General features: G+C 43.0%; 2 protein-coding genes across 7 annotated transcripts in view; one reads left to right on the forward strand and one right to left on the reverse strand.

Moving 5' to 3' along the window:
• The first annotated feature begins 787 nt into the window (after positions 1 to 787).
• Positions 788 to 11,347, forward strand: LOC113037174 (putative ribonuclease ZC3H12D). 2 transcript variants are annotated; one of them, XM_026193943.2, is made up of 6 exons: positions 788 to 904; positions 2,056 to 2,459; positions 5,593 to 5,732; positions 7,673 to 7,907; positions 8,031 to 8,137; positions 9,941 to 11,347. In XM_026193943.2, exons 2-6 carry the CDS (start codon positions 2,077 to 2,079, stop codon positions 10,876 to 10,878), a joined length of 1,803 nt encoding a protein of 600 aa, XP_026049728.1. In that variant the 5' UTR covers positions 788 to 904; positions 2,056 to 2,076; the 3' UTR covers positions 10,879 to 11,347. The 2 variants fall into 2 exon arrangements, with proteins under 2 accessions (XP_026049728.1, XP_026049730.1); XM_026193945.2 differs by lacking the exon at positions 788 to 904 and having other exon boundaries at positions 2,020 to 2,459.
• Positions 11,348 to 13,811: 2,464 nt separating this feature from the next.
• Positions 13,812 to 26,076, reverse strand: part of tab2 (TGF-beta activated kinase 1 (MAP3K7) binding protein 2) — a 42,290-nt gene continuing 30,025 nt past the window's right edge. For 2 of the 5 annotated variants that reach the window (XM_026193940.2, XM_080290220.1), the window contains 6 exons: positions 25,128 to 25,313; positions 21,843 to 23,463; positions 18,425 to 18,585; positions 17,239 to 17,332; positions 15,493 to 15,588; positions 13,812 to 14,420 (listed from right to left, as the gene is read on the reverse strand). In XM_026193940.2, the coding sequence (XP_026049725.2) occupies positions 14,284 to 14,420; positions 15,493 to 15,588; positions 17,239 to 17,332; positions 18,425 to 18,585; positions 21,843 to 23,463; positions 25,128 to 25,229 (2,211 nt within the window). In that variant the 5' untranslated portion in view covers positions 25,230 to 25,313 and the 3' untranslated portion in view covers positions 13,812 to 14,283. The remainder of the gene's footprint in view (positions 14,421 to 15,492; positions 15,589 to 17,238; positions 17,333 to 18,424; positions 18,586 to 21,842; positions 23,464 to 25,127; positions 25,314 to 26,076) is intronic. The other 3 variants (XM_026193941.2, XM_026193942.2, XM_080290221.1) reach the window with 3 other exon arrangements.

Raw genomic sequence — 26,076 nt, forward strand, 5'->3', positions numbered from 1 at the left:
GTGGCCAGCAGTGCTAGCCCTCAGCCTCCTCGCACATATGGTAATAGTTTGAAAATCCTTCTTGAGTTATTATGTTCAAGATTTTTAGTAAAGTTGAGCCCTGAATTACACCGAGTAAGCCTCAAGTGGCCATTAGAAGAACTGCAGGTTTCTTCCACACTGGCTTCATTTTTCACCAGCAGCTGTTTCACAAGACTGACTCACCTTTGAAACTCCACATTAGTTTTCTTTCTCTCCTTTTTAGGCCGTTGCCCACATCAGACAGCCATGTTACTTCAAACATAACTATTAACACATACTACCATTGTTTTTGCCACAACATGGAAAATATAGCAGGCAAATTTTGACTCTACACTCAGTGACCATCCTGCAGTTTCAGACAAACATGTTAAGCAACTGAACTCCAGGCCAGACAGTAGACTTACTTCCTCATAATCCCATAACAGACAACAAATAGCAGAAATCAGCACAGATTGTGTGTTTGAAGGCAACTCAAACACACTTGAATTGAAAAGAAAATGTCAAACAGCTCATGGAAACAGTCTAAAGCCTTGGTCTAACTTGTCCAGTTCAGTTATTACACCACATCACAAGAGCTGAAAAAAAAAAAGCGAGGAGAAAGGTCAAACATATCCCTTTGACTCCCAGATCCCAGATCAGCCCTGGCTGCTGCACATAAGGAAGTTCAGATGGCTTATTTACATGTTCTCTTCCTTACTGGTCATAGAGGGTTTTTTTCTCTCCCCCTTTTTTTTCTCAGCAGCCTTTACTTCCTCCAGTGAGTAATAAGAGCAGCTTCACACAGACCAGTGGTTTTGTCTATGTAAGTCACTCATTGAGAGCAGATCCCACACACACACAGAGGGAAAGAGATTAATGCTGCGAGCCACTACCTGCTGAATCTGTAAGTGTGAACTCAAAGTCTGACTGCTGTTTGTGCTGAATGTGAGCTGAGGGTGCAGTCTTGTCATGTGTAGCTCTGTGTCAGGTCCAGACCGTGCGGTCTGCCCTGAGCACAGAGGTTGTGGGAGATAATGTGGCTTTTTCAGAAAACAGTGCTAGGAGCTTGCAGTTTACCAAGTGATCAGCAGAGGATGTGGTCTGCTGCAGGCTGCAGCAGGCCTGTGCAGACTGCAGCCCCTTGCTGACAGTACTGTAGGTGGTGTCAGATGAAAACAGCTTCTCCTTTACAGATATTTGTGGAATGTTGGTTCTGGTGAGATAATAATAGCTTTTATAGGTCGAACAATCTTCTTAGAGATGAAACGATTGTTAGATTGCTTTTTGTTTGCTTTTTGTTTGCTTTGTTCTTTCTTCCTCATACCTGAAATGTTGCGTTAACACACGGAGGGCAGTACAGTAATCAGCTCATCCTGCGTTGCACAAAAGTGCGATGGCGTATAGGCTGAAGGGTCAGTGACACTTCCTCACAGCGGTTTCGTGTGTGAGAACATTGTGAAGGTCTCCTACTCGAAATAGCTCTGTCTTTGTGGGAGGACAAACAGAAGAAGTGGGCTGAGTCATTCAGCAGTATTTTTTCTTCACCTCTACACTCACTGTGATCTGTGTTTGGACCTGAAGCGCAAGAGGGGGTTTTCCAGAGAGCGCAACAGCACGCGGGTGGAATGGGAGAGGCCGCTCACATCAGTTCCATTCATTCATGATTTGGCAGAGCAGGGTGTGACTGTAGGTAAAATTAGAGCTGTGATCAGTGCAGACCCTTTGCTTCCTCTCCTAGTGTGTGTGTGTGTGTGTGTGTGTGTGTGTGTGTGTGTGTGTGTGTGTGTGTGTGTGTGTGTGTGTGTGAGGAGGAGAGACAGAGAAAGGGAGAGACAGGGGCTTTCTTAGCCAGCATGACGTCAGTGAAGCGTTCGCAGTCATGAGGTTGTGGTAACCAGAGCAGATTCTATCAACCACAGTCAATTTGTCTGAAAACCCCTGTGAGACCGCAGCTGCGCTTCCTGTGTTTATACCGACACTCTCTGTCTCCACCCCTCGCCCTTCTCCTCTCCTCCTCCTCCTCTTTTGACACTTGTCAACTGTTCCAAAACACAGGCTGTCTCCGTGGAAACGCCGATGAGCCACAATAAGGAGGCGAAGAGTAGGATTCCCCAGCCAGACGGTCCCGAGCGCGCAAAGGAGGAGGAGAGGAGCCACTCTGATTCGCTGGCAACCATGGACGCCAAAGTGGAGCGCTTTCTCAAGTTAGGATACTCTTACAGCGACATCCTCAGGGTACTGGAGAGCCTCCGGCACGACGCCCAGACCAATGACATCTTGGAGGAGCTGATAAAGACGTGCCACACTCGCACCCACAACAACAGGAGCGTGCCAAACAGCCCCAAGCTGGTGCCCAGAGGCTGCAGCCCCAGCCCCAGCCAAGCCAGACCGGGACCGGACAGAGAAGCGGCAGCTGGATTCAGACCGGTGGTTATAGACGGCAGCAACGTGGCCATGAGGTGAGTCAGCACATGACATTCGCTTTATGTATGCTTATGCATTAAGTGCAGTGGAAGGAGTCCTCCAGTTACAGTGCACTACAGTAACTTCATACTTCTTCATATCAGAGTAACCGTGTCTGTCAGGTGTTAGGCGGAGTGGGTGGGGGTGAAACGCAATGAATACATCTTATCTGAGCTTCTCAACATCCACCCGTAAAGTTTTAATTGAATGTTCGCCTCTCTGAAATGGAGCTGATCTTACAGAACAAGTGTGTAAGAGTGTTGATTTGAAAGGTAACATCTGAGAGCGAAGTTAACTCTAACCCCAAGTTTGTGCCACAGACCCGATGGGTGTTAGGCAGCTGTTCACAACTGTACCGAAGCCCTTCGCTCAGTTTATTCATCAGACAGGCACGAAGGCACAAGGAAGCAAACCGTTTTTTCACAGCAAAGAAAACACGCTTCGTCACTTCCTGGAAAAAACAAAACAAAAAACACTTGTTTGAGGCAGTAAAAAGAGCGGAGACGCGTTCCTCTCTGTGAGGCTGAATGAGGATAACTTTGGTTTAACTTTTCAATCTCTCACCAGAGGCTGTCTGTCTGTCTATGTCAGAACTTGTTTCAGTTCACAAATGTGATTGCAACACACTTCCTCTTTAAAGACGTGGGAAGTGAAAACATGATCTGAGCCGACACTTTTCTCCCTTTTGTTTTTTCACTCAATTCCAGATTATGTTCGTGCCCTGAAGGGCCTTTGACACAGTGACCATTCCACAGTGCGTTTTACTTGTCAGGTTTGAGCTCTTTAAGTGATGTTTGTATCGAGCGTGACTTGTTACACGTGTAGCACTGTACATTAACGCCATTTGATCTCACGGTTGGCATCTGCACCTCCACCCAAAGTAGATAACAAGGAAGTTTGGAGTGAAAAATGTTTTCGCTCGAATCAAAGACGGTATGGCATGAATTCAAAACAAAAAGCAAAGGAGCAATGTTTTCATAACGCATATTCCTGTAAGGACATGAAGTGAGCTGAAAGAGGAAGAGGGCTCAGATATTTACTGTCACTGCTTTATTCCCAGGTAAGATGGTGTAACTGTAGTCCAGCCTCAGGTGTGAAACCTCAGAGGCTGTGGGGGGTAGCTCTCATCGGTCTCCCTGTTTTGTTTCCCTTCTTCAGCTCTGAAGCTGACGTACAGTTTATCATGTTTAAGTGGAACTTGAGTGTCTCATGGGAAAAACAGACCCAGTTCCTGTCCTCAGTCATCAGAGCCTCTCACTGCTCTTTCTTCCTGATTAGTTTTTTGTGGCCATGTAAAGGAAATCAGTCAAAGGGATTTTACTGCTGCACTTTATTGAAACTGGATTACCTGTAATTACATTTTAGGCCCGACAGCTGCAGAAAAAACAAAAAAAAAGCACTAAGTAAAAAAAAACTCAACAAAAAAACAAAAACCTACTACTCCTACACATTGCCGTTCACACCGTGTTTTTGCAAGATTCTTGCAAAAACCCACATCTTTTTAGTTTTTTGATTGAAACACCCCCACATTCTTGGTTTGATAAATCTGTCATTTCTGAGCCCATACCTAGATTAATCATGACACGTCCCTTCATTCCCTCTTGACACAAAAAACATTATGCTCCAGCACATGTGACAAGTAATTCTTCACGTTTATCAAAAGAGAACGATTCACACATGAGAAATGTACAAAAAAAAAAAGACATGTTTATAACATTTTGGAGGTACGAACTGCTGATCTGGCAGCTCGGGTAAACTCATTACTCAGCAGACTGAGACTTTATCAGCAATACATGAGGATTTAAAGCTGCACGGATTTATACATCACCAATCTGAAAGACGCTCACAGTGACAAACCCACAGACAAACCATTTTTCACCCACTAGTTCCCCTCAGCTTTACAGAACACTTTAACCTGTTTTAGCTAATTATTAAGCTTGCAGCTTTAATGTTTACAGCAGCAGATGGCACTTTACACTGGAAACTGCTGCCAAACACCAGCACAGTCTGACACAGGCCAGAATCAAGTAGCTCAAGTGGCTTTTTACTTTTTCCTCTTATGTGATGTTTAAAAGATTCAGTAACTCCTATGCACAAGTTTATCAAAACTTAAACAACACCTCTTTACAACTGTAATAAAGTAGGTAATGAGTTGAATCAGAATACTGATTCATGAAAAATAGACCAATAATAAATAAATAAAAAGCATTAATTTTTTACATTCCTGCACTGTTTTTGGTTATAGTAGCCACAAATAAAAAAATTCATTTGTTCATTTATTCTTAAAAATCCACTTTTTTCATTTAAATTTCTAAAGTTAATTAGTTGCTTTTATTTTGTTCCCTTTAACTCACGAATGAACGTGCAGCCCTCTGGTCTCATTCGACTTCTCTGGGAGCTTAAACAAGACAGGAAATATCATTTTAAAGTGTCATCTGTGAGTCATCTGTAAAGTTATGCAAGGTAGATTAGCTAGATTATCTCGGATCCATAAACTAGCTCATGCCAAAAGCTTTATCTTTGTTACCTGTTGTATGCAAAGTATCTTGCCACTTCCTGATGATGAAAAGAAGGGGAACACCCACAAGCACACGCCTTATTCTTTTCCTGCAGGCAAAACGATCCAGTTTACTTCTTCTGAAGCCTTTTGACTTCATACAGTAGGTTTGTATTTCAGAGAATAAATGTTGAGCTGTTCCAAAGAATGAATGTTGAACTAGAACAAACACAAGTGTCGTGTTGTCTCAGGCTCTCCTGGCTAGGTGTGACAATGACCACAATTCAGCAGTGTAGTGAAATGTAACCTTATTCTGTTTTCCTCAAAATTTCACGATTAATACATTGCTGGAGAAGGCTGTTTGTTTTAAGCTTCCACTTTGTGAATTTTAAAACATTAATAAATGATCTCACAAATTCCACGTGAAGAGTCTCTCTTACGTTGAAAACGACTTATCTCTGTGCTTGTGCAATCATGAACTAGTGAACACTTGCAACATCATTAGTTTCCTGAAAAAGGGAGAAGCATGTGTGGGCAAAATGTGCACGTTAGCGCAAAAGAAGAAGCTCTCTGTTTTGTTTTTTCTTCTGTTGTTCACTCTGGTTTTTGTATGCGTTGTTTTTTTTTTGTAGCCACGGCAACAAGAAGGTGTTTTCGTGCCAGGGTCTCCAGCTGGCAGTAAACTGGTTTTGGGACAAAGGGATGCGCGACATCACTGTGTTCGTCCCCCTGTGGAGGAAGGAGCAGCCGAAGCCTGAGGCGCCCATCACAGGTAAGGTCACCTGACAGTGCTGTGCACTCAGCTCAGGTCAGCTGTGTTTGTCAAGTCTCCACTAATTATTCTTGTTCACTGATGAAAAAGTGCCTTTATAATTGAATCCTCCTGGTCAGGGTGAAGTAGAAGTGAAGCCTGATTAACTCACGCTTCAGTTATGATTCCATAATTACTTCAGCGTTTTGTTTGTCAGCATTTACATTCAAGATCCTCAATTTGATTACAGGGATTCTTGGCTCAGTAACCAGGAAGAAATGTCTTTCTATTAAAAGGGGTTTTCCTTCCCACTTTTGCCAGGTGCTTACTTGGTTTATCCGGTTGTTGCAGTTTTCCCTTTTCCATTGTAAGGTTACCTTACTACATAAAAGTGCCTTGAGGTGATGGTTGTTCGATTTGGCATTTGACATAAATAAAGCTGAATTGAATTTCCTCCTTTCCTGCTTCACACAGTGGGGTGTGTTATTCTGCCTATTATAAAGCTGCAGTCATTCATTTTATTTCTGTTAGGACCATGTGTCCATCCATTTTCTTCAGCTTATTCAATTCAGGGTTAGATAAAATCTGAATGTTATTCCTTTTGCAGTGGGTCTTTCTGTGCACAAACATAAAAAACACAAAAAAACCAGCAGAAGACTGCAGAGCAAAGCACATCAGTGACAACATATATAAGACTGATTATGTCAACAGACATGGGTTCCAAAGGAGCTTGCAGTGGTAGTTGCAGCATACAGCATGCAGTACATAGAATGAATCTGCTTTAATGTGCCAAATGCAGTCTAATATTTCTAAATCCAGATGATACAGACTAGCAGAGCATTTAAATGGAGACAAGCAGCCACTGTGACAGTACACTCAGTGGTTTATTACACTGTCAATATAATGTATACTGATTAGTGGAACTTTAATCTGTGTTTACGTTACAGTTAAATCATGCCATTTGAATACTAGTACATCCTCAGCTCATATACTTTTGTAATTGTAAGTTTGGCTTACCAACAGTACTCCTGACTCAAATATAATCAAATACACAGAAGCTGCCTGAACGTCCTGCTGCCTGTGTGTGTGCACGTGTTATAAAGAAACCCAACCTGAAACTATGCTGGTCGACAAAGCAGGTTGTTTTTTGTAGTTCATCAGTGTAAAGCTTTAATGTAGTCTGAAGCACTTGTAAACAGTCAGAGTTTCCAGGTAGAAAAAGTGTGCGTCACAGGAAATGATGCATTTTTCTGTTAGAGAAGCAGTTCATTTAAATAAGCTGAAGAAAACAGTGCATGCCACTACACTGTGTGCCACACACTGTCTGATCGGTTATTAGCAAAGCAATCACAAAAATGGTAAATGGACTGGTACTTAGTGCTTTTGCTATTACCACCCTCCTGAGCCACAGCTCGGAGGATTTGAAGGAAATAAAATCTTTATAAGTGTTCTTAACATGTACTTTGCCAGTGGGGCACATAACAGATGGCTGCTGGTAAATCCCTGTCCCTTCTTCCTGGCTGTTAGAGTCATCTTGTTTGGCAGCTGGTGGCTTCCAATGGAGCCCATCCAATAGTTATGACCTCGTTTCATTGTGAAAAGCAGGTATTGAACCCATAGAGCCTCCTTAAACAATGAGGAAGTGTAAGCATGAAAACTGAAATCCTACACGTCGTTCATGTCCAATCATGTCCAATCATGTCGGCTAAAAATAGCTGCTTTCCGGAAAGCTGCAGTCAGCTTTTATTGCCATTATCAGTGTCAGGTAAAAAAAATCCACAAATTGTTTCTTCCTGGTGTGATGTTTACTGTAAAAACAAAGAGACTGAGAAAAGATTAAAAGCTCACATGGAGTACAAGGTGCCTCAGTCACCTGCCTGAATAAATGTCTCGTATCTGTCAAGGACGTTACCACACATCATTTAAAGTAATCTCTAACCTGTATAATATTTGTCCCATAGATCAACATATTCTCCACGAGTTGGAGAGGAGGAAGATCCTGGTGTACACGCCCTCCCGCTGCGTAAACGGGAAGAGGGTGGTGTGCTATGATGACCGCTACATAGTCAAGCTGGCCTTTGACTCAGATGGCATCATCGTGTCCAATGACAACTACCGCGACCTGCAGACAGAGAACCTCCAGTGGAAGAAATTCATAGAGGAGAGGCTGCTGATGTACACATTCGCCAATGACAAGTAAGGCTTCTTAAGGGGCAGGTTGAAGGGGGTTACTTGTTTTGCATGGCTGATTGGGGGTGATTTGCCCCACTATTGGACCATGTGTTCAGCTAGACTAACTGCAACTCTGTGCCGGTGCAGGTTCATGCCTCCAGATGATCCTCTGGGCAGGAATGGTCCCACTATTGATGATTTTCTGAGAAAGAAGCCACGCACCCCAGAAAACAAGCTGCAGCATTGTCCATATGGTTAGTACGGTCTATTTGAACAGACAGCTCATGTTACACTTCCTTGTGCTCCTCTAAAGATAAGAAAAAATATATACAATCAATGGAACTTCTGTGTAAATAGAGGTTTGTTTTCTGAGCAGATACCATTTCAAGTTCAGTCACCAGGGATACACCCACACACTGCTGTTAAGCAAACATGACAGTAAGCAAATATGATGCATTTCTTGCATCAGAAGATTCCCACCAGCATTTCCTGTCCAAACTTCAGCACACACAGCAGAGGACCAGTGCATACAAACAGGTCGTTTTACACTAGTATCATGAGTATTTATGTTTAAAAGTAGCTGATCTAAGGAGCTTAGAAAGAAAAAAAAAAAGCAGCATCTGGACTTCTTTAAGTTGCTTGAAGCCGTTTCACCTCTCATCCAAGAAGCTTCTTCAGTTCTAGGGACTGAAGAAGCTTCTCGGATGAGAGGTGAAACATCTTCAAGCAACTGAAAGAAGTCCAGATGCTTTTCTTTCTAAGCTCCTTAGACTATGATGACCTGGATGACTGAGAACCTTTACAGACAATAGTAACTGATAAAGCTAATTTTACTTTGAAGAAGACATTCTGCTTTAAGCAGTGAGTAGCTTTGCATAATTCCAAGTTCAAAAATAATTCTCAGTCCCTACAAGACGATTAACCCCAACAATCAAATGACCCTCTTTCCTTCCCACTGTTGCCAAAGTGCTCAAAAACTCAATTTTAACAGGAAGAAAACCAGCAAAACCAGGCTCAGTGGGAGGCGGCTATCTGCCAAGACCAGTTGGGGGTGATGGGAGGGAAACAGGACGAAATAGTTAGAAATTAATAATAACTAATGATTAAATATAGAATGGTAGCGGTGGTAATTCACCCTATAATTGATAAAAATGACCTTGAAATCCAAATAAGTCATCCACCACTGTTGAGGTGAACAGCTCATTCATTTGGTAGTTGATATAATTCAGTGAGGGCCACAGGTTCAGTTCACGTCTACTTTTGTATATGGAATTTTCTCCAATATGGCACAACCAAATGGAAAGTTTATGACATACTCCGGTTTCTGGGAATGTGCCTGTGTCTAAAATACAGCCTTAAATCTGGTGTGGAGTTTAATAACTGTAATCACCAGCATGTAAAATAGTTTGAAACTTGAGTAAACCTTCCCCCCTCCAGAAAAAACAGTAAAGCCCAGACTTTCTGACTGCGAAGTAGTAAATGTGGGAAATGCTGGAGATAAACCCAGACTGACCACAGTGTATTCCTGACATTATCTCAATATTTCATAAGAATAGAATGATTTTTCAGCCCACAGAGGAAGTATAAAGTCTCCAGATGTCATTACAAAACTCAGATTTCAACACATCACAACCTTTTTTTAATGACTGGTACAGTTTTTTGTTTAAAAAAAAAAAAAAAAAAAAAAGTAAGGTTGTTAAATGTTGAAATCATGTGCTTTATGGCCAACAAATGAGGAGAAACTGAGCCAGTAGGGGGCTCTGGCTTCACTTGTCTGCGCTCATTCAGCAGTGACTTTTCAACTGGAGAATTTGAAATTTGTGGAAGGCCCTGATCTCTCAGGAAGAGCTTAGCTGAGCAGTCAGTGACTGGACTTAAAGACATCCATTTATAAGACAGCTACAAAGTGCCCTACACTGTGAGTGCCAAAGAAACAAAGAGAGCAGATGATTTGTTTGTAATTCTAGTGGCTTTTACACACATCCTGAGCTAAAGTTTAGCTTGTAGTGGCCCAGACACAATTTCTAATTTTGGGAATTTGTATTTTTGTCTTTTAGGAAAGAAATGCACTTATGGAGTAAAGTGTAAGTTCTACCATCCAGAGAGGGCCAACCAGTCCCAGTTGTCAGTGGCTGATGAGCTGAGGGCCCTAAGAGACAGAGACAGAGCCAAGAACATCTCCCCTGCTGCATATCAGCAGGAGCACAGGTACATCTCCACCCCTCCACCTCTGGGCATAGATGAGCTGTCACACAGGGCTTCGCCAGGGGAGCAGTCCATCTGTCAGAGGGACACCAGCAGCCCGAGAAACCAAATGAACTCAAGTCTCCAACACTGCCCGAGCCCAGATATAGATGAAGCCTTCAGCTCCATGGACAGCTCTCTGTCCAGGCTCTATATCCATGACATGGCCTACAGCAGGGAGCAACCTGTGCACAGCTGCAGCAGCGGGGTGGCCAGCTACAGCCTGAGTCAAGATGAGTACTCTGGGTCTTATGGTGGCAACGCCCCGAGGATCTGCCTGAACGGGGGTTACTACGCTCAGCCAAATGGACTGGCATCGCGTGAGCCCCCCACGTGCAGTCAATGCAGGTGCTGTCACCAGCAGACCAGACTATCCCCAAACAGCCACCAGCAGCAGCACCACCACCACCTCCAGCAGCATGGATGGAGCTCATGTCCAGCTCTACCACCACATAATGGGGAGCTTCCCTCTCAATTTGCAGAGAAGCAGTACTACAGACAGCCCTCCCACAGACAGACCCACAGCTTGCCCAGGGACCCATGGGTGCAGGGCAGCCTGTCTGACCCTAGGCTGAGCAGTGGGGCTAAGAGCCCATTGAGCGAGCGGAGGAAGGCTCTGAGGATCCAGCTTAGCACCCTATTCCCCCAGAACATGGTAGAGCAAGTCATGAATGCTTACCCGCACGTGTCTGACATGTCTGAACTGATTTCTCTCATCCAGAACTACAGAGCGAGCCACATCAGTTTCTAGATCCCAAGGATTTTTTTTTTTTTTTACATTTCTTCAAACCGAGCCCATGTTGGAGTTCTCAATTCAAAAGAAAAGTGAAAACTGAAGAACGAGAGCACTTCTCGAAATTACTGTGAATTCATTATGACAGTTTGTACTGTGCAAAATGATTTGTCTTGCTTGAACATGATGCAAACTTACCCTTCATTTGAAGCATTACAAAGTGACACGATCTGCAGAAAATGTAGCAGATTGAATGCTCTCTCTTTATCCTAGTGTAAAAGTGCAATGCACTAAGCTCCATACAAGCTACTTATTGTAGCCTGAAAATTGTTTTGTTTTAAATAAAAGCAGCATGTGTTGTTTTCCCATGTTGCCTCAAAGTGAGGAACGCTATATTCTATATTTCTGTAAAGAATGTCATTGATCTATTTTTAATATGAATTCGAATGCCTTGTTTTTGCTGAGAAATAAAAGCGCTCAAACCACATTACCACTGGGTAATTTTCTATTTGAAACTGTGCTTATAGATGTGAAGCTAAGGTGAAATTTCAATGCCATTAATGTCATTAAAAAAAGAAAAGAAAAAAAAGACAGCCATTGCTCTCTGATGGTAGCTTTAGTAGAGCAGCTTTGCATGATTTACAGTTCAAAATGATCCTTATTTTGGTGCATGTCATCAATCTGAAACAAGCTGTTTACACCTAGGGCTGCATCAGAGAAACAAACATAGCTTCTGGATCTGAAAAGTAAAGTCTGTACAGAAGTGCCACCACCCTGCGTACATCTCCTCCAGCTGAGCTTTTTGCTCAGTGATTTGTGTACATACACCGATTTCACGATTTTAAACTCTGGCCATACTGGAACAGTACAGAACAGCAAATAAGGAACAGCAGAGTACGTCTACTTTAAAGTGAGCCCGCTGTTCAACCAGTAATGACGCTGCAGACGTTTTCCTTCACACGTCAAGCACATGCATGTTCCTCCCGAGACACGGGCTTCTGAGCCTCTTTTTTTAAACCTGTGTGACATTTTGTTTTGTGTTTAATGTACCGTTGCATTTCCCAGAAAGCTGTTGACTTACAAAAGACTGGACGAAATACAAGGAAGCAGGAAATAAACCAAGAGGAGGCCAGAGTGCTCTCTGACATGTGAGCACTTTTGCAATATCTTTCTTCCTTGTTTTTTAAGGGCTGACATAAAAGGTCCATAGGCCATGGCCATAAAAATGCAGGTAGTAGATAACACGATGAAACGCTGAAATGTGATAATAAAGATAAAGCTGGAAATTATTGCTTCATTTTGCTATATTAGGCAATTTTGAAAAAGACTGCATCATAAATTTCTTGTTATCTAACCATCTGCAGGGAAACAATCTCCCAGCCAACCTGTACACTGAGCTATACTGCCATCTAGTGGACAGAACATTCAGAACATGACAGAAGCAGCACAAACATTCTGAATAGATTTTTTTTTTTAATTTTTACAAATAACTTATCTGTTACAAAGACAGTTTTCCCAGCTAAAATCAAAAAACACTTTAGATGTCCAAATTATTTTTTTTTCATGTATTAAAACATGAACAAACTGCCTCTTCACACCAAGGTGCAGATAAAGCTGAAAACTGGTTTTTGGGGGTTGGAAAAAGAAAAAAGTATGACATTAAGTGCTTAAGAGACAAGAATTCATTTATAAATTCATAAATCAGTGAGTTAAAGTCATAGGAAATTTTAGGGGTTTAAAAAAAACAAAAACAAACAAACTTGGATGTGACAGGGCAGGTTATTAATACAAAGGCACTAATGCAAGCCATTGTTTCACATAATCCACAGTTCCACAGTGAAACATGACAGGAAGTACATTTTAGAAAAACCCTCTGCAATAAAAGCTTAGGAGGATGAACTGCTCCAAAGCAAAGTGTGCAGAATAGACAGTTTGTTTTGCCTCAACTGCTCCCAACACGCAACAATCCTGACTGTAAGGCACAGGAACACCTTTAACAGAAATATATTCACTTTGACCTTTGGTACCTAACAAAAAGCCAATTCAGGCACACAGCAACATGGAAACTGTTCCAGGAGCACTTTGACATGGTTCTTGATTGCACTGGAGAGTGAGTGTCTCTTTGCACTGAGGTGTCGTTGTCCTCCAAACATCAAAACTACATTCCAGTTGTCAGATAAGATGGCAGTTTGTTATTTACCCCTTCCCTCCCCTCTCCAAACCCACCCCCAACAGTCCCGAACGTAATTGGTGTCCTGGAAAACAAAAACACACACTCACGCTTACACTTGCACGCACACACATACACTCACAAAACAGGAAAAAAACAAAAACAAGACGCCTCCATCGCCTTCCACTTTTGCTGCATCTGCAGATCATACACAGGAACCTCAGCAATGACGCGGGCGATGAACGGGCCGGGCAGACGTAGCTTCATGATGACTGCGAGGGGTTTGAACAGCTCCACTCCTCTCCTTCTGCAAGGCTTCAACTCTCACAGAAATCAAAGCTTAAAAAGGGGGCACGGTGCTTATTTGGTTGAAAGAAGGGAATCAAAACAAGTTAATAAAAGTCTATAAAGCTATACTTACAGGAAATACAAGTGATTCATAGTGTGAGGAAGAACGGTTTTAAAAGGCACATTCTAAAATTATGTACAGTAAAAAGCTTGAGGGGAGTTTCTGCCTCCGTGTTCTGTACACAAACCATGCAACCGTTTTTTGTTTCGCGTTTTGGTAACTCACGATCAGAGACACAGAGAATGGCGCTGAGGAAAGTAGGCACGTTTGAGTGACAGCAACACTGGCGGTTCCTCCTTTGGCATCCACTACAAACAGCAAACAAACTTTAAAGTCCACGAGTTCCCTTCAAGTGGAGAACGGTGGCTCAACACAGTTCCCACCCCCCCTTCCCCAGTCATGCCACCACCACAGAAGAAGAAGAAAAGGGACAAAAAAAAAAAAAAAAAAATCAGCAAAAGGCACATCTGTGTTGAGTGTGCATGTGTGCAATCACGCTGCAGGGCCACGCTTGTAATACTGTGAAGTGGGAGCAGCGAGGTATCCCCAGGGTGTAAAGTGTCACCTGTCGAGCAAGGGATGTGTGGAGAACGGGACCCCACACTATGCCAGTCTCTAAGGTGAGGTATCATCCGACTCTGCCAGCCTATATTAAGAAACGCAAGCTGTAAACACCATCCAGTCAAGCCTTCAATGGACAGTGTTCTACAAGCCTATAGAGAGGAGAAGAAAATAACAAAACAAAACAAAAAAACAAAAACAAACGGGCTGCACGGTGTACGAGGACTATGCCCTGTCCCGGTTTTCATACATCTAGAAAGTAACAGACAGAGCCCCGGTCTGTTCTAATCTGCTAGAAGACAGGCGGGCAGAGGAAGGGGCAGCGCGTCGCAGCCTTGTTGGCTCAGAAGTTCCGCGGGAAATCGCACTGTTCACAGCGGATCAGGGCAGGGTGATTGAGGAAGGTGCAGGCTGTGCAGCTCCACTGCGTCCCCTCGTCCTCCTGGTCTGTGATGGGCTTCACACTCTTACTGCCCGTGTCTGAGAAGGAGAAGAGGAGTCGAGTGAGGGATGGGACAGATGTAACATCACAAGCATAAGAATGCATTTATCAGCACTTAAATGTAATATTCTGATAGTGCCTTGGTGTCAAGGAGAAGAGTCTCTAAAAGGCTGCCACTTCAACAAGCAGATCAGATGATGAAATAACAACAGCGTCCACTGTGTCCGTTTCATATTTGGAAACCCTCCTTTTTCATTTTTCAAAGTTTTGTAAGCTCACCAGTTTAAAAGACAGCCAGTTTATCAAAGAACCGATACTTCATGGGATTCGGTTTCCATAGGTTTGATTTGACTGATGAGCCAAATATCACCACCGGTCTAATGGCAAATATGAGGCCAATATGTATCTCTTGTGACACATCAACTATGTGTAAGCTAAATGTTCAGAGACTGTGTGAAAAAGAGCTAAAATAATTTAAAACTCATTTATAGAAGACATTTTTTACTCTGTAAGAAACCCCCCCCCCCAAGGAAGACTGAAAGACAGCTGATTCCAATATTTTCTCAAACACTTATTCCAAACAACACCTATCTGGAGTTTCGAAAGTTTTGCAAATACCATAAATGAGGGTATGCTATTTGAACATGCATCACAGGGGCTTAGAAATCTGTTAAGCATGCAAAAGAAGTGCATACTCGATAGAAACAGGACTGAGAAGAACCACACAACCATTCCACTATGAGGTCTCAGTATTTACACACCCTCTGCTGTGTGGTCCAGCTACAATACAGACATGCACATCAACACGAGGAGAAGTGTAGTGCACTGACTCCTGACCACATGCCGGCTTTAACCTTAGGACAAGGGTGTCAAACTCCAGTCCTCGAGGGCCAGTATCCTGCTTATTTTTGAGATATCCCTGCACTACCTGCTGCTGATTAGCTGGATCAGGTGTGCTTTCCCAATAAGAAGCTACAAGGGCAGATTAGGTGGAAAATAAGCAGGACAGCCGCCCTCCAGGCCTGGAGTTCAACACTTGTGCCTTATGATATCAGGGGCGGTGGCCAGTGCAATGAGAAACGTCAGACATGCAACCTTTTTTAAACTTACCAATAGATAAAGTACCTTTGGGTTTGGGTGGGACAGGACCGAGGAATCCAATGTTGTCGTAAAAGTTATGGATTGCACCGGGATTAAAGTGTGGTCCTGTACACAAAATGAAGGAGAATGGAACCAAGCCTTTCCCACACATTTCACCGCGTGTTGTATTTGTATAACTATGCACGTGACAAATAAAGAATCTTGAATCTTAAGGGACAGTATTGCAAAGGTATGATGTACTATTAGCATTAGGCACTAGAGAGGTCCTGAGGTACTTCCTAGCAGGGAGATCCCCTGACAACGACCTTCAAAGCATCTTTTCTGCACCACCAATAAGAAAGCTACAAGGTAAAAACAGCAAACCATTATAAACTATAAAAACAGCTAACTAACAGCCAGCTCTTGCAGGAATGGCTACAACATTTCCCATTTCACCCATAAAATGCTAGAATTCTGCTAATGCGTGCTGTTTGGGAAGAATTTACATTTAGAGAGCACACACACACTATGAGTTAAATCAACAGAAACCTACACATTTGAGATACACTCATCAGGGCTCCATTCATTCTGGGTTATCTGATGAGCAGCAAAAGCTGAAACAAGGAGTCCAGAGAATGGGAGTTTGAATGTTTAAGATATCTAATTCATATCTAGACTTGCATGGCAGCCACTGGATGAGTAACAAGGGGTTGAAGCTGACTCCACAAGCTCAACAGGTTCCCCTATGGAAACTGAGTCTTACTTCCTCTAGATAGATCTTGTTAACTGAGTCAGTTTAAAAATTTAGGGAGGGGCAAAAATCTCACTGCTATTATATCAAGTTGTGTGTGTAATTATTGAATGCCAAAAATGTAGCTAAAGTTCAAATTCAAATAATTAGCCTGCCTTGCTCCGAAAACGCAAAATATAATTTCTTCCAGGAGTTATAGGTAATCTTCTTTTTTACATCACACATGAACAAAGGTTGCAAACAATACATAGCATGGAGGACACTAACAGCAAGTCAGTTTTACAGTCTTGCAACACCAAAAACTTTTATTTGTATCTTTGTTTCTATGTTTTTTCCCCCTTACTGCAAACTGTGGTCAAGTGAGTATAGGACAGGCAATCGCTGTCAGCAGATACCTAAAGCAAAGGTATCAGTATTGTATCCAAACTGCATTCAGTGCGATCAGTGCACCCCTACATTTAAAAACCATTTGGATCCATTCATCTTGATGGAGCTTTTCCATCAAGATGAATCCGTCTCTGAATAGCAGCTAAAATAATAAGGATATCTATGGAAGTGCCATGTATGATTTGCAACAAAGGCCTAATTCACTGAAATTAATAAATACATCAAAATTTCACTGTTTTTTAACAGTCGGTAATACCTTAACAAAAATGATTCTGTGTTGTGATTTAAAAAAAAAAAAAAAAATCCCCAAGGATTATTTATGCCTTCCTTTTCACCTGTGCAGACCTGTTAGGCAGCGGCAGTGATCTGTCGGTAGTGGAGTGCTGCCAGGGGACCAATAAATCCCTTGTTACCCACCAGCTACAGGATGCAATTCAGGAAGAACTGGTAGTTAGCAGCACAATGGTAGCACTTTGGCTGCATGTGTCAAGAGGATGTGAGGAGGCCAGAGTGATGTGCTATTGCTGCCAGGCCTCAATCTGATCTGGCCTGCTTCATTTAATGACTTACTGTTGGCTTTATAATCTGAAAATACACGCAGATACAAATAAATCAGAGATGGTGAGTCAGGCTCGTACCTTTTGTTTGAAGAAGATCAATTTCTTTGCTGAGGCAGTCTATATCAATCTGCAATGACCTGTTTTGGGATCGCAACTGCTTCATTTCATCAATCTGAAAGGGAAAAAAAGAAAGGGTTCAGACACGTAGCTTCAAATGTAGGTAGCTTGGAGTCAGTGACCTGTGACCGTGTCACGAGGAGAGCTGTTCCACTCTCCTCAGTAAACAACACTGAACCAAAGAGTTCCTGAGCTCAGACCACCATCCAATTAACCTTCTTCAGCTACTTTCTCCCCCACTCTGTTGACTCAACCCGATGAAAACAGCTGACTCGACATAAAGCAGAAAGCACTGCTCTTTCTAAACCCGCAATATTACAACAAAAATCATAGACGTAAATGCAACAGCGATGGTGGATGTGCAGAAAATAGGAAGGGGTGTTTTCTTTTTTCTGAAAGTAGCTGCACAGCTCTAAAATGAACTGCAAAGTGAATCAGACAAAGTGTGTGCGCTATCAGCCAAATCATAAATGGACCCTGTAATCAACATATTTTCAGGGTGTAGGAGAACTGATGTGAATGGCAATATGACCCAGATAATGTGGTTTTGTCTATTCAGCCTTTTATCTATCAATAATAACCAGAAGTACATTTGGTTTCAGTTATGCTGATTCTTTAGCATTTTTATTTCTAAATCAGCTGCTGATACAATCATAATAAACTGTTTTTGTTTATAATCTGTTGATCTGCCAGTAAAAGATGTGGTTTAGGAGACTTTTGACAATTCTCCTTTTCAAAGATTAGAACAATCTGACTGGTTCAGCGAAGAGATCATTACCAGATTTCTACCCAGTTGAATACCTACGAGATATTTTGGACAGATGTGTTAAAAACTGCTCTCCACCCCAAAGATCAAAACAACAAGTGACGAAAATGTTGCAATGAGCAGTGAAGCTCTTATGGCAGTCTGTTAGGTAGCATTTATGCACATGTTAAATGCTATTTAGAACCTGTGTAAGTAATCTTAAGCCTCAATACCAAGCAACACTAGCTCACAGTTAGCTAGCTAACAGCAGCTCCATCTAATTAGAAATATCACCAACTTCATGCACCAGATTCAACTACAAATGTTTTAAAAAAGACACTCCCACAAAAACACACACACCATAGACTTTTTTTTTTCTGGTAACTAACAAATTCTCCTTACAGAAGGAATTTGGGAAGCCGAGTTCGATCTCTCCAGACGTCTCCTGGTCAGGTCATTCTCCATTTCATTGACCTCTTCTTTTAGTTTCTCCAGCTTCTTCTTCTTCATCTCCAACTCATGCCACAGCCTCTCCATTCGTGCCTTCTGATGCACCAACAATGCTAAAAGAAAAGAGACAAACACAAAGAAGTCTCAGTAACAATTATTATCAATGAGAAATGACAACATAATTTAACCTGATTTGTACAGGACGGAGGGTGAAATCCATGAAAAGTTCAAGAAAAACTCATTTATAAAAATTATAATAATGGATTGCATTTATATAGCGCTTTTCAAGAACCTCAAAGCGCTGTACAATTCCATTACTCATTCACTCTAACATTCACACACTGGTGAAGGCAAGCTACAGTTGTAGCAGCAGCTGCCCTGGGGCAGACTGACAGAAGCGAGGCTGCCATATCGCGCCATCGGCCCCCCTGGCCATCACCAGTAGGCGGTGGGTGAAGTGTCTTGGCCAAGGACACAACGACCGAGACTAAGTAAAGAACAAAAAAATGCTGACAACAAGCCATTCAAGCAGCACTGTGCTCGTGGGTATAAAGTAACAACACATTTTCAAATGCACCACAAACTGCACACAACAGTCAAACCAGTTTAGATAATTCTCTTCCCATAAAGACAGCCTTGTGTAAGGAGAGACGGCGAAGCAACATTAGAATCCTCACTGCTGCCTTTCATCACCTATTGTGGTAACACAAGGAGATGAGACTTATTCTGATTAGCAAACTGCTGCAGGCAAATTCTGCCTTAACCATGCACATAATGTACTCAAGTCTCTATAGTACATTTCCCATAATTCATTAAAGTTCGTGCACTTTCTGACAGGTGGCAACACCTCCTTCACAGGCATTCTACGATAAACAATTCTCTCCTGCAATACACAAACACACGCCACTACACACTGAGGAGTTATAACATGATGGCCCACAGAGTCCTCCAGTATTTCATTAATGTACCTGATTCATGGATGTGAGTGAAAGGTTATCAGGTGAATCAGTAGACTTGTATTCAGTCGATTTTTTTCTTTTTCTTTGTTTTCAAAAGGATAAAAAGAATTAACAGGACCAGTAGACATTACGATTGGCAGGAGTTCAACAATCAACGCCAGGTTTGTTTACCAACTCCACTTGTAAGGTTCCCTCCAACTTCATCCACTTCCTGAAGATCAAAATCAATTTGATTCGAGGCTGTTGTGACATAATAGATGAGATCCAGCATACACTGGAGAGGCAAACTGCGATAAATATTTACTCACACACACACACACACGTTACTTTACTGACTACTGGAAGTGATAAACTGAGGTGTCTCTCGCCGTCCATCTCCTCCTGTGTTCCCTCTCCTCCTGCTCAGTGCAGAAGTGCCTTAAATATGTGTTCTATTTGTCAGCGACAGGTGACCTTTTTGGGTGCAAAAGAAGTCGGAATAACCCCCTGTAAACATTTTATGGTGGCACGGTGGTTAGCACTGTTGCCGCACAGCAAGAAGGTCCTGAGTTCAATTCCACCATCAGGCCAGGGTCTTTCTGTGTGGAGTTTGCATGTTCTCCCCGTGTTTGCGTGGGTTCTCTCCGGGTACTCCGGCTTCCTCCCACCGTCCAAAGACATGAGCTTGTGGGGATAGGTTAATTGGATAATTCAAATTGCCACTAGGTGTGAATGTGCGAGTGAATCTGAGTGTGAATGGTTGTCTGTCCCTATGTGTTAGCCCTGCGACAGACTGGCGACCTGTCCAGGGTGTACCCCGCCTCTCGCCCTATGACAGCTGGGATAGGCTCCAGCGCCCCCCGCGACCCTGAAAAGGATAAGCGGTAGCGAATGGATGGATGGATGGATGGACGTATTTAGTAAATTATGGTCCTTATTAGAGTTAAGAAGGACAACGCTTCATGTTGGGCCAATGTTATAATTGACAAGTCACTGTCGTAAAGGTGTGCAGCATGTACCATAGACATCACTCACTGCTTTTGGACTTTGCATTTAGAAGTGCCATTGTCACTTTTTTGTCCAAAAGAGGTAAAGTGCCAAGTTACTGGCTAAAATTAACAATGCTGAATAACCAGCTGCAGCCGTACACTGTACTGGGACTGAAGCACAAACTTCAGTAATCCTCCAGTAAGGTACAAACACTGCAGAGCAGTTCAGTTCAGTGACAAACGAAACTATGGCCCAGCCCTGTGTCAGCACACCTGTCAATCAAGGTGATCACACCCACAACTCCAGAATTCAGATGGATGATTTACCGGTACAAAAAAAAAAAAGGAAAAAAAAAAAAGTGGCTGTTGCCCCAGAGGGCAGAACCAACTGTTTAACAGTTATGCAATACCACTAATGTTATTCCACTGCCAGACAATAACACACATTCTTGGTGACTGATGGTAGTTAACACAGTTATGTTCAACTAACAGTTATGTGGTGACAGGTGTGTCTGCATAGCACCAACTTCCAAAGTGACCTTGCCAATCAAAACAGTAGGGGATAACATTTTCCCAAACCAGTGAGGATAAACTGATGGAAAACTGCACTGATGAGGGTCAATGGTAGAGGCAGCATGCCTGGTGTGAAGCCCCTCTTGGTGATAGTCACCACAGTGCAGGAGCCATAGCTGCTGACTCACTCACAATACAGTGAAAAGCCCAAAAAAGGAAACAGCAGTGTGCTCTGACATGTTTGACTCACACAACAGAATCTGCAAGTCTCAGGCGCTGGTGGAGCAAATGCAGCATTTATTGTGGAGGACTCACACTAGAGTCATGATCACACCGGCCCCCACTCAGCGAGTCACCTTTGCTTTTCAACTTTGTGGAGATGAACACAACATGTTTCCACTATGGCTGAACAATACTGACAGCAAGCATAGACAGTTTGGCTCAGGAAATGCACTGCAGAGGGTCTTATGGGAAAAAAAGCAGTATACTTGATAGTTAAATGACTTTCTTGGCAGAAGTCTGTGGAAAAGGTATTTTGGCCTCCTGAGAATAGCAGAAACCTGAATAATATTTGTTAATAAAAACAAAACTCAAATGAGATCAACATACACAGGAGGACTGTTGAAGATATTAACCCGCTGTACCTTGGCTACATAGTCAATAAACTGTAAACCAAACATTTCTAACCAGATTTCAGAGGTCTATATGAAATACGATTCACAGTGTAAACAATTTCTGGAGCTTTGTGTCTGTTCAGTAAAAAGCTGAACAGAGAACAGAATAAGTCTATATATCAAGCATTATAAAACAGAAGATGCTTTCTATGCAAACAACTAAGAAATGCTACAATGTCAGCATTGTAAAAATAGTACAGGAGTAATTTTAAAATGGGAATGATCTTTATTATCGATGCTACTGTGTATTTCTTACCTTGTGTGTATGCTGCATCATCAGAGCCCATGCTGAGTCTGCGAGGTTCACTCTGTCTCTCCCGGTGTGGCGAAAGTGGGTCTGAGAGATGCTGGGGGTCTGTCTCCACGAAGTGGTGGTCTTGGGGTAGGCCGAGGAGATTGTTGACGTCAAAAGTCGGGGACACGACTCCAGGGGACACAGCTGGGGGTTTGTTAGGAGACACTGTGATTTTAAAAGTGTATTTGGTGTTGGGCTGAGTGACCACCACGCGTGGGGAAGAAGCTGTACCCCCTCCTCCCACAGAGGGGCGAGATTTAGGTGGATGATGGTGGATGTAGGCAGGGCCCATGCTCACTTGACCCCCTATGTTCCTGGCACCTGAGGGCCCCTGTAAGGAAGGGTTTGTTGAGATGAAGAGTGTGTGAGGATTCCTACCCAACTTGGGCTGTGGGCGGGAGCCGGCTGAGGCAACAATGACTTCCTCGGAGGGAGTGGTAGCAGCAGTAGAGATGTAAACAGTGGGACCCGAGCCTCCGATTGACAGAGGGGTGGCAGGGACAGAAGCTGCCCCAGCAGATGAAGAGGAAGAGGAAGGGCAGGAGGACGTGGAGGATGAGCGGGGCCCGCTGCTCGTCCGCAGCACAGCTGTTGTAGAATTGCTCCTTTGGGGAGATTCAAGTTTGATCTCTATCTGATTCTTCCGTGGGCCGGTGGAGATGTTCTGGATATTGTACTGGCTGATCGCAGACAGGGAGCTGGGCATGACCGAAGAGGAGGAAGAGGAGCATGATGAGACACCAGAGGAAGAGGCCTGACTTCCAGTAGGAAGAAAGGAAGGCGCCTGGGGATTTGTAGGTGAGCTGATGGGCATGTAGACGTGAGAAGTTTGATGGCCCTGGGTCTGGGGCTGTGAGGTATGAGAGGAGGAGGAAGAGTGCTGAGTGCCGGACCAGGAGCCAGACAGGGAGGAAGGATGTGAGATCTGGTAGATCTGCTGCTGAGGCTGGGAAGTGGGGCTGTACTGGGCCCTGCCTCCCTGCTGCTGGTTTTGCCGTGTCGTACCGGACTGGCTAACATAAGGCCGAATGTAAATAGAGTTACCCTGTGGACTGCTTAGGCCCGACTGTGGCCCACCATGTATGTGCAAAGAAGTAGGGGTGTTGCGTCCTGTCTGAATGTTAGGGGCTAACGTCACGGTGATTGGGTTGAAGCGTGGTGTCTGCTGGGAACCCATAGCTGGTGCTTTGCCACCCAGAGGGTAGAGTCCAAGGTGCTGTGGAGGCTGCGGTTTACGCGGGGGCTCCATCACGCCAAATACATTGAAATTGGAGGGCACCTGCACTGGGGCTGACTGGGGCTCCTGCTGAAAGAAGTCACTGTTAGTGGCCTGGCCTGTAGAGAGGGGCCCTTCGCTCAGGCTGTGGGCCAGAGTCCGGCTGCCGTTCATTCTCAGGCTGTCCCGAACCGGGCCCACATGCACATTCTGAGGCTGCAAGTCCAGGTTCAGTTGGGTCATGTGATTATGGAGCCTGCTGAAGCTGGGGTCGTCTGAAAAGCTCAGGTTCCCTTCTTCGCTGTACAGGTAGCCCGGACTGACTTGGGACAAGTATTCACAGCAGGCGTCTAAATTGTTGTTATTCTGCAGGAGAGAGAAGAGACAGACTTGTTAGGCAACATGTGTGTTTGTTTCATGTTTACTTCCTTACAGGAAGATGAAAAAACTAAGATGCTTACACCATTTCCACATTTCCATTTTTGAGAATAGCATTTTATGGCCAGGTTGAAAGAAATAATAATACACAGGTACTGAAAATACAACACAATACGCAGACCTACAACAACACAACTACTGAAAAATTGTATGCAGGGATCAATGCTGTAACAAGGGGTGTGGAGCTTGTTTTCTTGGCAGCACCGCTGTCATGCAACAACTAACATACGAACCACAACTTCAGTAGCTCATCCAACTCATGAGTCAACATAATTCACAAGTTACTGCCAATAACAAATTTCCCACGTGTGGGACTAATAAAGGTTATCTTATCTTATCTTATCTTAAAATGATAAAAGAGACCTTGGCATCAATTATGATGAAGCCTTTTGAATTGATCATTGTGTGCAAGTTTAATTCTTTTTCTTTCTCTCTCTTTTTTTTTTTTTGGCAAGTTTAATTCTGATTAATACTGTAGATGGTGTAGTAATTCTATAGGGGACTAACAGAACATGGATGCCTCTCCATGGCATAATCTCTTTGGTCTTTCAGGCACGGGAGTTAAAATTAGTCCGTTATTCATTGTTAAGACACAAAAGTCCCTTTTCCAGTAGTACCTACTTGGATCGACTCGCCACGGTTCAGGGCTTTTCATTAGTACCTGGTACCAGGTGATTCGAGTAGGTACTAATGGAAAAGGAGCTAAAATGGTAAATGGCCTGCATTTGTATAGCGGTTTTTCTAGTCCCTAAGGACCCCAAAGCGCTTCACACTACATTCAGTCATTCACCCATTCACACACTGGCAAGCTACATTGTAGCCACAGCTGCCCTGGGGCGCACTGACAGAGGCGAGGCTGCCGGACACTGGCGCCAACGGGCCCTCTATATTGATTTTGGTTTAAGATGAACCACCAGCTGTTATTCCCAACTCTACAAACTTGAACTACACTTTAGTCAATTCACTCAGTGAGTTTTGGGGTTTCTTTTTGTTTTTGTTCTTAAATGCACTACCAGATCATATCACACTTGACATCTTTCTAAACTGCGACAAATGATTTTCACCAATCAAAAACCTTGTTTAAAAATAAATAAATAAATAAATAAAATAAAAACTAAACAAACCCCCCCGCCCCAACAACCTGATAATCGACTCAACTCATTTCATCCTGAGCATGATCATCCAGAGTATACAAAATACTAGACATGTTTTATCAAGGCTGGACTAAAGATACTAATTTCTTTAGAGTAATGTGAAAAAAAACGTAACCTTGGTTGCCCAAGCACAATCAGGAGGTAAGCTTACACACTGCATTATTTTGGCCCACTCTCCTTTATGCCATAACATTCTTAGCTGAATTCATTGTTAGTATACACTACTATCCTGTTCCCAGGCATGAAAACTGCTTTGTCTTATTCAACAGCTATCTCAATTTATGCTGTTTTCTTTGTTGCATTCACTTCTAAGATACCAACACTGAGCCACTGACAGTTAATACAAAACACACAGACATGAAGCAAAAACACCATAAATTATGCAGACTTTATTTTCTTTCACATAATTGCGAGCAGAGGTGTTTATAACACCCTTACCTGCAGAACACACTGGGAGACAACACCTTCTGGGACTTCAGGGAACTTTTGGCGCAGGTCATGCAAAACCTGAATATCAATCTGGTGGCTTCCCTGGGCCATTCGTATGATGCCAGGTCTGTTTGTTCTGTTCAGCACACGGGGAAGTCAGTCTCAGCAGCAAACTGCCTTCATTTTGAACATCTTCTAAATTGAAACAAAGAAAGGAAGGAGAGAATCTGATAAGGAAACAACACTCTCTCATGGTGCTTCTGTCAAATAGAAACATCTCTTTCTCTGTACAGACAATACTCTGACCACCATTTCACCATTATGAGTTGTATAACGGTGTTTTGTTAATATTCAGTAAGGAATCTGTCCAAGAGGCAGAAAAGGAGCAAATGTGGTCTATTGCAAATTTTCTCTAAAAGACATCCGTCAGCCGTTTGAGGTCGACTTTTTCCATTATTGCCTGGGAGCTTTCAAAACAAAATTTCAGAGATGTTCAATGAGAACAGACAGCATTCATTTCAAAAGCCCTTCTCCCCACAAAGCTCCTTAATAAAAGAGTAGCAAAGGGAGGAAACCACCTCCAACTGACTACTGAGAAAAAACCTTTCCAACTCATCTCAACATCAACATTCACTTATTACAGAAAAGAAAAGGGCCTGAAAACCAGCGTAGTGTGGATGCAGATCTTCATATAGACAGGCAGCTGTGCAGAACAGTTGATTCCTCAGAATCCCACTGTATGATAAAGACCGAGCTAAAGGGCTGCATGCCATTTGTTAGTTTCCCTTCCTGCACACATAAATGTGAACCACTGAGAGAAACATTTGTGAGCCACAGTAATAATGCTGCTGCTTTGTTATGTTTTACAGCTTTTGAACAAAGCGCTGTTGGAAAATGACTAAACAAACATGAAGAGTATGAAACTGCACATTTATATCTCCAAGCTAAACTGCTACAG

This window comes from Astatotilapia calliptera, chromosome 15 (assembly GCF_964374335.1).
Source record: "Astatotilapia calliptera chromosome 15, fAstCal68.1, whole genome shotgun sequence".
In the NCBI taxonomy this organism is placed as follows: Eukaryota; Metazoa; Chordata; class Actinopteri; order Cichliformes; family Cichlidae; genus Astatotilapia; species Astatotilapia calliptera.

Bases quoted from the DNA above. Each gene is read 5' to 3' on its own strand.
- LOC113037174 (XM_026193943.2), top strand. From the start codon at position 2,077: ATGAGCCACAATAAGGAGGCGAAGAGTAGGATTCCCCAGCCAGACGGT. The intron at 5,733-7,672 runs GTAAGGTCACCT...TTTGTCCCATAG, and splicing joins GCCTGAGGCGCCCATCACAG to ATCAACATATTCTCCACGAG. The intron at 8,138-9,940 runs GTTAGTACGGTC...TTTGTCTTTTAG, and splicing joins GCTGCAGCATTGTCCATATG to GAAAGAAATGCACTTATGGA.